We start from the raw sequence: 16111 nt of genomic DNA on the forward strand, positions 1-16111 counted from the left end.
AATGTGACCAATTGTTCTTTCCTGGAGAAAAAAAAACTTTCGATTGATACAGCTGTCAATGAGATGACAATCTTTGTGCAAGTATGACTCGTGTCGTTGCGAAGCAAAGATCCAATTGTCGTTGGAAACGAGATTTTCAAACAATTCTAGCATGGAATAGAAACTCTAGCCAAGAATTCGCTTATTCAGCTATGAATATTTCAAATCAGCTAAGAATTTGTCAATTCAGCAACGGCTTTTTTAATTCAGTAACAAAATTTTCATACAAATTTATGAATTCACTTAAGAAATTGTCAATTCAGCTATGAATTTTTCAATTCAGCTGTGAATTTTTCAATTCAGCTCTGAATTTCTCAATTCAGATATGAATTTTTCAATTCAGCTAAGAATTTGTCAATTCAGCAACGAGTTTATGAATTCAGCAACAAAATTTTCATATTATATTATGAATTCAGTTATGAATTTGCCAATTCATCTATGAATTTTTCAATTCAGCTATAAATTTATCAATTCAGCTAAGAATTTGTCAAGTCAGATATGAATATATCAATTCTGATATGACTTTGTTAAGGCAGCAACGATTTTATGAATTCAGCAATGAATTCAGTTATGAATTTGAGAATTCAGCTGTGAATTTTTCACTGTAGCTATGAAGTTGTCAATTCAGATATGAATTGTTCAATTCAGCTATAAATATGTCAATTCAGCTAAGAATTTTTAAAGACAGCAACGATTTTATGAATTCAGCAATGAAATTTTCATATAAATTTATGAATTCAGTTATGAATTTGTCAATTCAGCTATGAATTTTTCAATTCAGCTATGAATTTCTCAATTCAGCTATGAATTTTTCAATTCAGATATAAATTTGTCAATTCAGCTATGAATTTGTCAATTCAGCTAAGAATCATATCATAGCTAAGAATCAATATCAATTCAGCAAAGGAATTGTCGTTTAAATTTATCCATTTAACAATTCACTTAAGAATTTAACAAATCAGCTACAAAATTCTCAATTCAGCAAACATTTTCACAGATAAATTTATAAATTTCAGCTATAAATTTTGTTCTGTTGCTAAGCTATTTAATACATAAAAGTTTTCTCTTTTTTCTATAATTAACCCTTTTTATTTATACATTTTAATATTTGTTTTATTATCATTAATTAATTTCATTTGTTATCTTTATTGCTCTGTTATAGAATTTTTGCCCTTAATAACTTTTTTTTAGCTAAATACAATTAAAACCTTCAAGTGCTTGTTTGATAAAATGAATTCAATTTATTAAGTTATCTAGCAAAAGAAGTATTGAGTTTTATTTAGTTATTTTTTTTTCTTTGTTGCTATTGATTTTAGCAACTATTAAAGATTATAGAGACTATTTGTGTTATTGTTTTAGGCCATAAATAAGAACAAACATTTAAGTGATATTATTATGTATTTGTTTGTTTTAGTTTTAGCACAATTAGTTAAACAATAATTTTAGCTTTATCATTAAGTAAACATTTTAATAATTATATTTTCTCAATTCAGCTAAAATATTAGTCTATTCAGTTAACTTTAATTAAAGTTATAATCAGTAAAAGAAGTTTTTAATTGTTTAAAATATATTCAGCTAAATAAAAACTATATTCAGCTAATCAAAAAGAAAGAAATTAAAAATTTACACTAGTTATTCTATAATTTTATACAATTCAGCTGGATATTTTAGTCATTATTGTAGATTTGTTAGGTATTTTAAAAAATTTTCCTTGGTATTTTTCAATTCAGCTAATAATGTATCAATTCAGCTACAACTTTATCAATTCAGCAGCAAGATTTTCATACAAATTTATCAATTCAGCTAAGAATTTATCAATTCAGCTATGATTTATCAATTCACCTAAGTATTTATCAATTCAGTTAAGAATTTATCAATTCAGCTAAGTATTTATCAATTCAGCTAATAATTTATCAATTCAGCAGAGAGTTTATCAATTCAGCAGAGAGATTTTCGTACAAATTTATTAATTCAGCATATAATTTATCAATTCAGCTAAGATTTTATCCATTCAGCAAAGAATTTTTTCTATGAATTTGTCAATTCAGCTTTGAAATTATGAATTATTAATTCAGCTAAGAATTTGTCAATTCAGCTAAGAATTTATCAATTCAGCAAAGATATTTTTCTAAAAATTTATCAATTCAACAAAGAATTTTTCAATTCAGTTAAGAATTTTTCAATTCAGTTAAGAATTTGTCATTTCAGCTAAGAATTTAACAATTCAGCTAAGAATTTATCAATTCAGCAAACAATTTTTACTACGATTTTTACAATTCATCTTTGAATTTCTCAATTCAGCTTTAAATTTCTAAATTCAGCTTTGAATTTCTCAATTCAGCTAAGGATTTATCAATTTAGCTTTGAATTTATCAATTTAGCATGGAATTTCTCAATTCAGCAAACAATTTTTACTACGATTTTCACAATTCAGCTTTGAATTTTTCATTTCAGCTTTGAATTTCTCAATTCAGCTAAGAATTTATCAATTTAGCAAACAATTTTTACTGTGATTTTCACAATTCAGCTTTGAATTTTTCAGTTCAGCTTTGAATTTCTCAATTCAGCTTTGAGTTTCTTAATTCAGCTTTGAATTTCTCAATTCAGCTTTGAATTTCTCAATTCAGCTTTGAATTTCTCAATTCAGCTTTGAATTTCTTAATTCAGCTTTGAATTTTTCAATTCAGCTTTGAATTTTTCATTTCAGCTTTAAATTTCTTAATTCAGCTTTGAATTTCTCAATTCAGCTTTGAATTTCTCAATTCAACTTTGAATTTCTCAATTCAACTTTGAATTTCTCAATTCAGCAAACAATTTCTACTACGATTTTCACAATTCAGCTTTGAATTTCTCAATTAAGCTTTGAATTTCTTAATTCATCTTCGAATTTCTTAATTCAACTTTGAATTTCTCAATTCTGCTTTGAATTTCTCAATACAGCTTGTAATTTCTCAATTCAGCTAGGAATTTCACAATTCAGCAAACAATTTTTACTACAATTTTCACAATTCAGCTTTAATTTCTCAATTCAGCTTGGAATTTCTCAATTCAGCTAGGAATTTCTCAATTCAGCTTTGAATTTCTCAATTCAGCTTTGAATCTCTAAATTCAGCTTTGAATCTCTAAATTCAGCTTTGAATTTCTCAATTCAGCTTTGAATTTCTCAATTCAGCTTTGAATTTCTCAATTCAGCTTTGAACTTCTCAATTCAGCTTTAAATTTCTCAATTCAGCTTTGAATATTTCAATTCAACTTTGAATTTTTCAATTCAACTTTGAATTTCTCAATTAAGCTTTGAATTTCTTAATTCATCTTCGAATTTCTTAATTCAGCTTTGAATTTCTCAATACAGCTTGTAATTTCTCAATTCAGCTAGGAATTTCACAATTCAGCAAACAATTTTTACTACAATTTTCACAATTCAGCTTTGAATTTCTCAATTTAGCTTTAAATTTCTCAATTCAGTTTGGAATTTCTCAATTCACCTTAGAATTTCTCAATTCAGCTTTGAATTTCTCAATTCAGCTTTCAATTTCTCAATTCAGCTATGAATTTCTCAATTCAGCTTAGAATTTCTCAATTCAGTTTAGAATTTCGCAATTAAGCTTTGAATTTCTCAATTCAGCTTTGAATTTCTCAATTCAGCTGAGAATTAAACAATTCAGCTAAGAATTTCTCAATTCAGCAAACAATTTTTACTACGATTTTTACAATTCATTTATGTATTTCTCAATTCAGCTTGAAATTTCTCAATTCATCATTGAATTTCTCAATTGAGCTATGAACTACACACACACCCACTTAGCTTAAGAATTTTTCTATAATTTTTAAAAGAAATTTCTCTCATTTCTTTTCTCTCTCTCTATCTCTTCCATTAGATGGTTTCATCCCACTATTTCGGGCATTGGAGCGGAAAAACTTTTATTAGAACAGGGTTTTGATGGTTCATTCTTAGCACGACTCTCTTCATCAAATCCCGGTGCATTTACATTATCTGTAAGACGGGGTCAGGAAGTGACACATATAAAAATACAAAATAATGGTGATTTTTTCGATCTCTATGGTGGTGAGTAACTTTTGTTGTTGTTGTTGTTGTTTGTGTTAATAGTTTAAAAATGTTTTGTTTGTGTGTGATTTTTAGGTGAAAAATTTGCCACCTTACCTGAGCTGGTACAATATTATATGGAAAATGGTGAATTGAAAGAGAAAAATGGACAAGTAATAGAATTAAAACAACCGTTAATATGTGCAGAACCAACAACAGAAAGGTAAGTGGAAAAACAATGTTGACAATTTAAAAGTTTAAAGAGAAAACGAGTGTGATTTTGTTTTAGGACTTTAGCAACAAAAAATGTATTAGAATGTTAATGATTTTATGTTTCTTATGAAAGTTTAATTAATTATTTAATTAATAAGAATTTCTTTTTAGTTTTCATTTCATTTTAATTACAAAATAATTGTTGTTTTTCATTACAATTGCAAATGTATTTCAAAAAAGGAATTTCAAGGTTTTCTTTTTTTTCTAATTGTTTCAAACGATCTCCTCTCTTTAAGTTTTCTTAATGAAAGTATGTTTGTAATTATGCAACATATTTGTTTGTATAATAGTTTTTTTCTGTTTTAATAATTGTACAATTAGAAAGTTAAAATATTCCATTTTAAACATTTCTTTAAAACAATTTAAAACACTAGACTACAAAGTTTTTTTCGTTTTTTTATAAAATTTTGAAAATTCTCTGAAAATTATAACAAAAAATCTTTAACAGTGTATTTAGGAATCATTTTTATGGCTTCAGTACTTAGTTTTAAACATTTTTAGTTCATGTTCGAAAATTCGAAATTAAGTTCGAATTTTCGAACATGTCAAAAAATCATTCAAAAACTTTAATATTAACTTGGAAATTATTTTCATAGCTTTAGAACTCTATTTTGGTTGTTTTAAGGCCATGTTCGAAAATTCGAACTTAATTCCGAATTTTCGAAAATTCGAATTATCGAACATGTCAAAAAATCCTTCAAATATCTTAAAATTAACTTAGAAATCAGTTCTATAGCTTTAGTAAGCAATTTTGGACCATTTTAATCTATGTTCGAAAATTCGAAATTAAGTTCGAATGTCAAAATATCATTCAAAAACCCTAAAATTAACTTCGAAATCAATTTTATAGCTTTAGAAACCATTTTTGGACCATTTTAATCCATGTTCGAAAATTCGAAATTAAGTTCGAATTTTCGAACATGGACTGAAATGTCAAAAAAATCATTCAAAAACCCTACAAATTACTTCGAAATCAATTTTATAGCTTTAGAAACCATTTATGGACCATTTTAATCTATGTTCGAAAATTCGAAATTAAGTTCGAATTTTCGAACATTGCTCAAAATGCTAAAAATTAGACTCAAATTGCTGGAAATTGATTATTATGCTTATAAAAATGATTTCTAAACTATTTTCCCTGATTTTTGGACATTTTTTGTTATGTTCGAAAATTTCAAACTTAATTTCGAATTTTCGAATATTGTTTAAAATGCTAAAAAATGGTCTAAAATTGCTAGATTTCGATTTCTAAGCTTATAAAAATAATTTCCAAACTAATTTAAATGATTTTTGGAAATTTTTTGTTATGTTCGAAAATTTCGAATTTTTCGAACATTGTTCAAAACGCTTGAAAATTGACTCAAATTGCTGGAAATTGATTTCAGAGCTTATGAAAATGATTTCTAAACCATTTTCCCTGATTTTTGGACATTTTTTGTTATGTTCGAAAATTCGAACTTAATTTCGAATTTTCGAACATTGTTCAAAATGCTAGAAAATGGTCTCAAATAGATGGATTTCGATTTCTAAGCTTATAATAATGATTTAGAAAAAAATTTTTCATGATTTTTTGAAATTTTTTGTTATGTTCGAAAATTTCGAATTTTCGAACAAGGCTCAAAATGCTAGAAAATGGACTCAAATTGCTGGAAATTGATTTCAAAGCTTATAAAAATGATTTCTTAGTAAATTCCCATTAGTTTTGGACATTTTTTTGTTATTTTCGAAAATTTCGAACTTAATTTCAAATTTTCGAACATTGTTCAAAACGCTAAAAAGTGGTCTCAAATTGCTGGATTTCGATTTCTAAGCTTATAACAATGATATCTAAACAATTTTCCACGATTTTGAGACATTTTTTTTGTTTGTTTGACACCTGCTCTTCATAATTTGTCTGTTTTTTGTTTTATGATTTTCAAGAAAAAAAAAGCCATAAATAAACGAAATTATAAGCCATCATCCACCCCCGTATACTATTATTATACTATTTCAACTGTTATACATTTAATGTCAAATTTTAAATGTAATTTATTTGCTTTAAAACTTTCAAATTAAATTGATTTTTAAACTAGATTTGTAGGTGTTGCTATTTTTTTTTGTTTGTTTTGTAGGTGTTGCATCTCTTACACGTTCACAGATCATGAAGACAAATAGAATGAATAAATGAATGAAAGTTATTAAAAGACAATTTGGACAAAACTTATAAGCAAATTTAAACGATTTTCGATGATTTTGACTTATGTTCGAAAATTTCAAAGTTAATTTCGAATTTTCGAACATTGACCAAAAATGGCTTAAAATTGATTTTTAAGCTTGTATAAATGATTTTTGAACGATTTACGATGATTTTGACTTATGTTCGAAAATTTCGAACTTAATTTCGAATTTTCGAACATCGACTAAAAGTGCTCGAAATTGATTTTTTAGCTTGTACAAATGATTTTTAGTAAAATTTTGATGATTTTCTAAGTTTTTGGGTCATGTTCGAAAATTCGAACTTAATTTCGAATTTTCGAACATCGACCAAAATGGCTTAAATTTGATTTTTAAGCTTATACAAATGATTTTTGGACAAAATTAAACGGTTTTCGATGATTTTGACTTATGTTCGAAAATTTTGAATTTTCGAACATCGACCAAAATGCTAGAAAATGGGCTTAAAGTACTGGATATTGATTTCTAAGTCTATAAAAATAATTTCTACGCAATTTTCATTGATTTTTAGACATTTTTTGTTATGTTCGAAAATTTCGAACTTAATTTCGAATTTTTGAACATGAACCAAAATGGTCTAAAAATGAGTTCTAATGCAGTGAAAATGTTTTTTTAAGTTTATTTTAAGGTTTTTTAATGATTTTTTTGTTATGTTCGAAATTTTCGAACTTAATTTCGAATTTTCGAACATTGTTGAAAATGCTATAGAATGGACTCAAATAGCTGGAAATTAATATCTAAGTTTATAAAAATGATTTCTACACAATTTTCATTAATTTTAAGACATTTTTTGTTATGTTCGAAAATTTCGAACTTAATTTCGAATTTTCGAACATGAACCAAAATGGTCTAAAAATTAGTTCTTAAGCTATGAAAACGTTTTCTAAGTTAATTCTAGGGGTTTTTAATGATTTTTTTGTTATGTTCGAAATTTTCGAACTTAATTTCGAATTTTCGAACATTGTTGAAAATGCTATAGAATGGACTCAAATAGCTGGAAATTAATATCTAAGTTTATAAAAATGATTTCTACGCAATTTTCATTGATTTTAAGACATTTTTTGTTATGTTCGAAAATATCGAACTTAATTTCGAATTTTCGAAAATGGACTCAATTGTGGGAAATTGATTTCTAAGCTTATAAATACGCTTTTTAAACAATTTTCCATGATTTTTAGACATTTTTGGTTATGTTCGAAAATTTCGAATTTTCGAACATTGACCAAAATGCTAGAAAATGGACTCAAATTGCTAGAAATTGAATTCTATGCTTATAAATAAGCTTTGTAAACAATTTTTTCATGATTTTTAGACATTTTTTGTTATGTTCGAAAATTTCGAACTTAATTTCGAATTTTCGAACATTGACCAAAATTGCCAGAAAATAAGTTTTAAACATAAAAAAATGATTTTGAAGTAATTTTAAACTAGTTTTGTATTCAATTTTCTAAATTAATACGTTTTTGTTTAAATTTTTGTTTGGACAGTAGAATAAATTTGTTGTTGTTGTTGTTTTTATTAAAATTTAAAATATTTTTTTTGTTGTTCATATTTAGAATAAAGCGGGGGTGTGCTATAGCAAACTATTATAGCAAAAGCGTGCTTATTTTGTTATTTTCTTAATTGCAATAATAAAGATGAACAGCAAACAAAAAATCTATATAAATTTCTTTTCTAACCAAATTAGGTTAAAACTATATTGAACAAATAATTATACAAAAACAAATATTTAAACAAACATACAAACAATTAAGAAAATAAAAGATTAGCAAAAAATGTAAGCATTTAAATTGCGTTGTAAAATTTTTGTTTAAACAAAAAAGTTAATAATTCACAAAAAAAACACTGTAAATAATTGTTTATTATAATGCAATCTTTAAAATTGTTTGTGCGAAGGCGTTACATTATAAAAAAAAGACAAAAATATTTCATTTTATTGTGAACTCAATGAACTTGTTAAACTAAATTTGCTTGTATTTAACAAAAACAAAATGATAATAATAATTTTAAATAATAAAACAACAACAACAATTGTTTACAATTGTTATTAAGTGGGTGGTAAATTGCAATAAAAACAATTTAACAGTTTTTTTTAATAATTAAAAGGAAAAATTAAAAAAAAAAAAATAAAAACAATTTAAAAATTTTTAATGAAATTGAAATGAATCCAAGTTTACGAACAAATTATAAAAATCATGGAAAATTGCTAAGAAATCAATTTTCTGTAATTTGAGTCCATTTTCTAGCATTTTGAACAATGTTCGAAAAATTCGAAATTAAGTTCGAAATTTTCGAACATAACAAAAAATGTCCAAAAATCATTGAAAACTAACTAGAAATCATTGTTATAAGCTTAGAAATTGAAATCCAGCAATTGTATACCATTTTCTAGCATTTTGAGCCACGTTCGAAAAATTTGAAATTAAGTACGAAAATTTTCGAACATAACTAAAAATGTCTAAAAATCATGGAAAATAGTTTAGAAATCATTTTTATAAGCTTAGAAATCAATTTCCAGCTGTTTCAGACCATTTTCCAGCATTTTGAGCCATATTCGAAAATTCGAAATTAAGTTCGAAATTTTTAAACATAACAGAAAATGTTTCAAAAATCATTGAAAACTAGCTAGAAATCATTGTTATAAGCTTAGAAATCGAAATCCAGTAATTTGAGTCCATTTTGTAGCATTTTGAGCCATTTTTGAAAAATTCGAAATTAAGTTCGACATTTTCGAACATAATCAAAAATGACTAAAAAACTTAGAAAACAAACTAAAAATAATTATTATAAGCCTAGAAATCAATTTCCAGCAATTTGAGTCCTTTTTCTAGCATTTTGAGCCATGTTCGAAAAATTCGAAATTAAGTTCAAAATCTTCAAAAACAACAAAAATTTGTAAAAATCATTGAAAACTGCCTAAATATCATTATTATAAGCTTAGAATTCAATTTCCAGCCATTTGAAGCCAATTTCTAGCATTTTGAGCCATTTTCGAAAAATTCGAACTTAATTTCGAATTTTAAAAAATCGTCTCAAAATGCTTAAAATTAAAGAAAAATGTGTGCAAATTTGTTTAAAACTCATTAAAATGATTTTTAAGCATTTGGTAAAGTTTTTTCTTCACTTTGAGCCATTTTCGAAAAATTCGAACTTAATTTCGAATTTTCGAAAATTGTCTCAAAATGCCTAAAATTAATAAAAAATATGTGGAAATTTGTTTAAAACTCATAAAAATGATTTTTGAGCATTTGGTAACGATTTTTCTTCACTTTGAGCCATTTTCGAAATTTTCGAAAATTGTCCCAAAATGTTTAATTTCGAATTTTCGAAAATTGTCTCAAAATACTTAAAATTAAAGAATAATGTTTGGAAATTATTTTTGAGCTTATAAAAATGATTTTTAAGCATTTGGTAATGATTTTTCTTCACTTTGAGCCATTTTCGAAAAATTCGAACTTGATATCGAATTTTCGAAAATTTTCTTAAAATGCTTAAAATTAAAGAAAAATGTGTGGAAATTAGTTTTAAGCTTATAAAATTGATATTTAAGGATTTGCTTTAGATTTTTCTTCACTTTGAGCCATGTTCGAAAAATTCGAACTTAATTTCGAAATTTCAAAAATTGTTGCAAATTGATAAAGAATGATTTTAATGCATTTAGAAAACATTTCTAAGAAATTTGGCATGTGATTAGTGATTTTGAGAACGTAATTCGAATTTTATATCGAAATTTCATATTTAACTTAAAAAAATTTGGGAAAATTCGATGAATAAATAAGATTTTTTCCCAGATTTCTGTAATAATGTTTAATTTTAAAACAGGAATTCCTGGGAAATTTTTTTTTAGTTTCTTTAATTCAGAACAAAAAAAATCCCCACTAACCAAAATAAATATGTTAATGTAATAATTATTAGTTACTTATAAAACCAAATTAAATTGACTCACTTAATTAATTCCAACTTAAGTGAGGGATGTGTGTGTGACGTTAAATGTTTTAATTTTGGGTGTTTTTCTTTTAAAGCTAATTTTACATTTATAATTAGTTTTATTTAAAAATTTAAAAGATAAATTATTATTAAGTATATGAAGAGTTTATAAGTCTGTTGTAGTAAAAGCTTTTAAAAACGTTGATTGAATTTTAAATTATTTTAGAAATAATTGACGTCGTTTATTAAGAATGGAAAGACATTTTTTTGGTTAAATTTTGTTTTCTTATTAAATATAGAATTTTAATTATTTTATTTAGTACCTGTTTGTTGTAAATAATTTCGGTTTCATTGTTAAATTACAGCATTTTTTTTCTTCTTGCTTGTAAGTTTTATTAATAGAGTAAATATTGAGTTATTTCATAAGTTGACCTCGCTGTTTTATTAATTCTAAAGTTTATTAACCTTTAACTGGTCGTTTAAAGATAATGTGCAACCCCAAATAGGTTTAAAATGAAACAACCGTTCGTTCATTCGCTTACTTTAAAACACATAATTATAATTCAATATTATTTATGCACATAAATTTATTATTAATGAAACTTAAAACTGCTCTTCTTTTTTTATTTAAACAAAAAGAAAAAAAGATAACAAATTCTATATAAAGTTATAAGTTAAAAATCATTCATAACTTTTAAATTAAATGATTAATGTTTTCAAAAGTCTTAATAGAAAAATCAAAACTCAATCACTAACTTTCATCTTAACACACTTAAGACAAAAGACCATTAGACCATCTAAAGGAAATAATACCTTATTTAGCCATAAAGTAAAAGTGTTAGAAACTTTTATAACAATTTCTTAGAAAAAAGCTTAAAAGAAAAAGAAAATCACCAAAAATCTTGTCTAATTGCTTAGAAATGCTTTCTATATGCTTTAAAATCATTTTTAATCAATTTGCCACAGTTTTCGAAATTTCGAAATTAAGTTTGAATTTTTCGAAAATGGCTCAAAGTGAAGAAAAATCAGTCACAATTACTAAAAAAACATTTTAATGAGTTTTAAACAAATTTGCACACATTTTTTATTAATTTTAAGCATTTTGAGGCAATTTTCGAAAATTCGAAATTAAGTTCGAATTTTTCGAAAATGGTTCAAAGTGAAGAAAAATCATAACCAAATTTTTAAAATTTATTTTTATAAGTTTAAAACAAATTTCCACACATTTTTCTTTAATTTTAAACATTTTGAGACAATTTTCGAAAATTCGAAATTAAGTTCGAATTTTTCGAAAATGGCTCAAAGTCCAGAAAAATCATTTTTAGAAGCTTAAAACTAATTTCTACACATTTTTCTTTAATTTTAAACATTTTGAGACAATTTTCCAAAATTTTGAGCCATTTTCAAATTTTTCGAACATTGCTCAAAATGCTAAAAATTTGTCTCAAATTGCTGGATATCGATTTCTAAGCTTAAAACAATGATTTCTGGTTAGTTTTCAATGATTTTTAGAAATTTTTTGTTATGTTCGAAAATTTCGAACTTTATTTCGAATTTTTCAAACATTGCTCAAAATGCTGAAAATAGTCTGAAACTGCTGGAAATCGAGTTCTAAGCTTATAACAATGTTTTTAAGTTAGTTTTCCATGATTTTAAAACATTTTTTGTTATGTTCGAAAATTTGGAACTTAATATCGAATTTTTCGAAAATGGCTCAAAATGCTAGAAAATGGACTCAAATTGCTGGAAATTGATTTCTAAGCTTAAAACAATGATTTCTAGTTAGTTTTCACGATTTTAAGACATTTTTTGCTATGTTCGAAAATTTCGAACTTATTTTCGAATTTTTCGAAAATGGCTCAAAATGCTAGAAAATGGACTCAAATTGCTGGAAATTGATTTCTAAGCTTGAAACAATGATTTCTAGTTAGTTTTCACGATTTTAAGACATTTTTTGCTATGTTCGAAAATTTCGAACTTATTTTGGAATTTTTCGAAAATGGCTCAAAATGCTAGAAAATGGTCTGAAACTGCTGGAAATCGAGTTCTAAGCTTATAACAATGTTTTTAAGTTAGTTTTCCATGATTTTAAAACATTTTTTGTTATGTTCGAAAATTTCGTATTTAATTTCGAATTTTTCGAAATTGGCTCAAAATGCTTGAAAATGGTCTGAAACTGCTGGAAATTGAGTTCTAAGCTTATAAGAATGATTTCTAGTTAGTTTTCAACTTCGAATTTTCGTTTTTAAAGTAAAATTGTCTTAAAATGAATTTCAATTTGATTTCTAAGAAATGTTTTAGTTTTTCTTTTGCAAAACACGTTCATTTTAAGTTTATAACGGTTTGCAATTTTAACATTTAAAATCCTTCTAACTATTAAACATAATTTATTCTGGTCACTTGTTTTCTGTATTGATTATTTTTATCATTTCTTAGAATTTCTCAAAGCACAAAAAAAATCCCAATTTGTTTTATTAAGTTTAGAAACAAATTAGTTTTTTTTTTTTTTAGATTAATTTATAATCATGCCAACCTTAAGTAAAACTTTAACACTTTTCACATGATTTTGTTATATATAATTTTTTGTTTTTGTTCTCATTTTGTGTTTTAATTACAATTCTGTGATATTGACAGCAAAATTGTAATAAAAATTTACTTTTTTTATTCTGTTTAATTTATCACGTTTTAACAATTTGCTATTTATAAAACACACAACCCAACGATCATTGATCGCTATCGTGTTTATTGTTTAACTTTTTTTGTACTTTAACAAAATCTCCATAAATTAGTTATTACAAGTAAAGTTTTTGTTTTTGTTTTAAACTAGATCATATAAGTTTTTGTTCCTTTGTTTTTTTTTTCAAGATTATATTTTCATTAAACTGTTGATTTTACGCCTAAATAATCAAACTTGTTTTTATTAGCAATAAACAAAGTAATTAATAATAATTGTTTTTTAGGTTTTTTGAACAATAAAATATAAATTCAATTCGGTAGTTTATTTACGAAAAAAAACTTCCTTATAGAGAAATTAACACAAAAAATATTCGAAATTTTTGAACATAACAAATCTTTTCTAAAAATCGTTAAAAACTATCTAGAAATCACTGTTATAAGCTTAGAACTCAATTTCCATAAATTTCAGACCATTTTCTAGCATTTTGAGCCATTTTCGAAAAATTCGAAATTAATTTTAGAATTTTCGAACATAACAAAAATTTGTTAAAATCGTTGAAAACTAACTGGGAATCACTGTCGTAAGCTTAGAACTCAATTTCCAGCAGTTTCAGACCATTTTCTAGCATTTTGAGCCATGTTCGAAAAATTCGAAATTAAGTACGAAATTTTCGAACATAACAAAAAATGTCTAAAAATCGTTAAAAACTAACTAGAAATCATTGTTATAAAGTTAGAAAGCAATTTCCATAAATTTCAGACCATTTTCCAGCATTTTGAGCCATTTTCGAAAAATTCGAAATTAATTTCAAAATTTTCGAACATAACAAAAAATGCCTTAAAATCATTGAAAACTAACTAGAAATCACTGTTATAAGCTTAGAAATCAAATTCCAGCAAATTGAGACCATTTTCTAGCATTTTGAGCTATTTTCGTAAAATTCGAACTTAATTTCGAATTTTCGAAAAATTAACTAAAAATGCGTAAAATTAAAGAAAAATTTATGGAAATTAGTTTTAAACTTATAAAAATGATTTTTAAGCATTTGGGCATGATTTTTCTGGACTTTGAGCCATTTTCGAAAAATTCGAACTTTAATTCAAATTTTCGAAAATTCTTTCAAAATGCTTTAAATTAAAGAAAATTGCGTGGAAATTAGTTTTAAGCTTTTAAAAATGATTTTTAAATATTTGGTAATGATTTTTCTTCACTTTGAGCCATTTTCGAAAAATTCGAACTTAATATCAAAATTTCGAAAATTGTCTCAAAATGTTTAAAATTAAAAATAAATTTGTGGAAATTACTTTTAAACTTATAAAAATGAGCCATTTTCGAAAAATTCGAACTTAATATCAAAATTTCGAAAATTGTCTCAAAATGTTTAAAATTAAAAATAAATGTGTGGAAATTACTTTTAAACTTATAAAAATTATTTTTAAACATTTGGTAATGATTTTTCTACACTTTGAGCCATTTTCGAAAAATTCGAACTTAATTTCGAATTTTCGAAAATTGTCTCAAAATGCTTAAAATTAAAGAAAAATATATAGAAATTTGTTTTAATCATTAAAAAAATGATTTTTAAACATTTGTAAGTGATTTTTTAAAAAAGGCGCGTTTATTGTGTTTTTAACCTTGACTTGATTTCATTAATCTTTATCCAAATCAAGTAATTTTATTTTTGAGGGGCTTTAAAATATCTTTCTTAAATTTTCTTTATCATTCTTTATAATGAACAGAATATAAATATAATTTTTGTTTTTTTTCATATAAAAATTAAAAAATTTTTTGCACGTATTATAATGAACGTTTAACAATAGCTTAATAACAATAATAATTTTTAAAAAGATTTTTTTCTAATAGCTTTTTAACAAAAAGCTCATAATTTTATGTAAATTTCGTTAAAGAAATTGAAATTGATTTTACAAGAATCAAAGTCCAACTTATGGAACAAAAAAAAGTCCCTACCTAACTCTATTTGTCTAACCCCTCCTCCCCCTAAATTAATTTCTACGTCTATTAAACTCATTTTCTCCAAAAGGGGAAATACTTGTTCACTATAAATGTCCAATTATCTATTGCAATTGATCGCTAAAACGCATTTGGAAAAAATAGTAAAAAAACCAACTTTCATAAGTGTTTAAATGCATGTTTTTAGAATTCTGGTCATTGGAAATTGTCTATTCATACGTCCGTCTGTCTCTAGAACATGTGAATATGATTTATATTTAATCATATTTACATAAGTTCATCGAGTTTTTTTTTGTGTTTAGAACTGAAACCGCTTATAGCAAACAACAACAGCAACAAAAAAACTAATCACATTTTTAAAAACAACGTATTTGTTTATTATTTAATTGCGTTAAGAATATAAAATTTTTTTGTTATTACTTTTGTAACTGATATTAATGGCTTTCTAAAAAGGAGTGTGTGTTAACAGTATAACAACCTCATATAAAAGTATAGAGCAGTTTCAAAAGCAAACTATAGACAAAACGACAGACCAGACTAGCAACCAGACTAAAGACCAGATTCGAGACTAAACTAGAGACCAATCTTCAAACTGTAATTAAGTCCAGACTGTAGATCACACAATAGACAAATAAACACTGTAGACTTGACTATAGCCTAGACTATAGACCAGACTGTAGACCATACTGTAAACTAGACTTTAGACCACACTGCAGCCCATATTGTAAACTAGATTATAGTTCAGACTATAGAGTAGACTAGACTATAGATTAGACTATAAACTACAGTATAAACTAGATTATATACTAGACCGTAGACTAAACTAGGTTAAAGTTCGGACTATAGACTAGCCTATGGACTGGAATATAGACTAGACTATAGACTGGAATATAGACTAGACTATAGACTAGACTATAGACTAGACTATAGACTAGACTATAGACTAGACTATAGACTAGACTATA

At 25.1% G+C, this 16111-nt stretch overlaps 1 protein-coding gene across 1 annotated transcript in view; it reads left to right on the forward strand.

Annotated features, from left to right (window-relative positions):
• Positions 1-16111, forward strand: part of LOC111685385 (tyrosine-protein phosphatase corkscrew) — a 56257-nt gene that overhangs the window by 3480 nt on the left and 36666 nt on the right. The window contains exons 2-3 of the mRNA XM_046945903.1: positions 3918-4105; positions 4181-4307. Coding sequence (XP_046801859.1) covers positions 3918-4105; positions 4181-4307 — 315 coding nt within the window. The remainder of the gene's footprint in view (positions 1-3917; positions 4106-4180; positions 4308-16111) is intronic.

This window comes from Lucilia cuprina, chromosome 3 (genome assembly GCF_022045245.1).
Source record: "Lucilia cuprina isolate Lc7/37 chromosome 3, ASM2204524v1, whole genome shotgun sequence".
NCBI classification, from domain to species: Eukaryota; Metazoa; Arthropoda; class Insecta; order Diptera; family Calliphoridae; genus Lucilia; species Lucilia cuprina.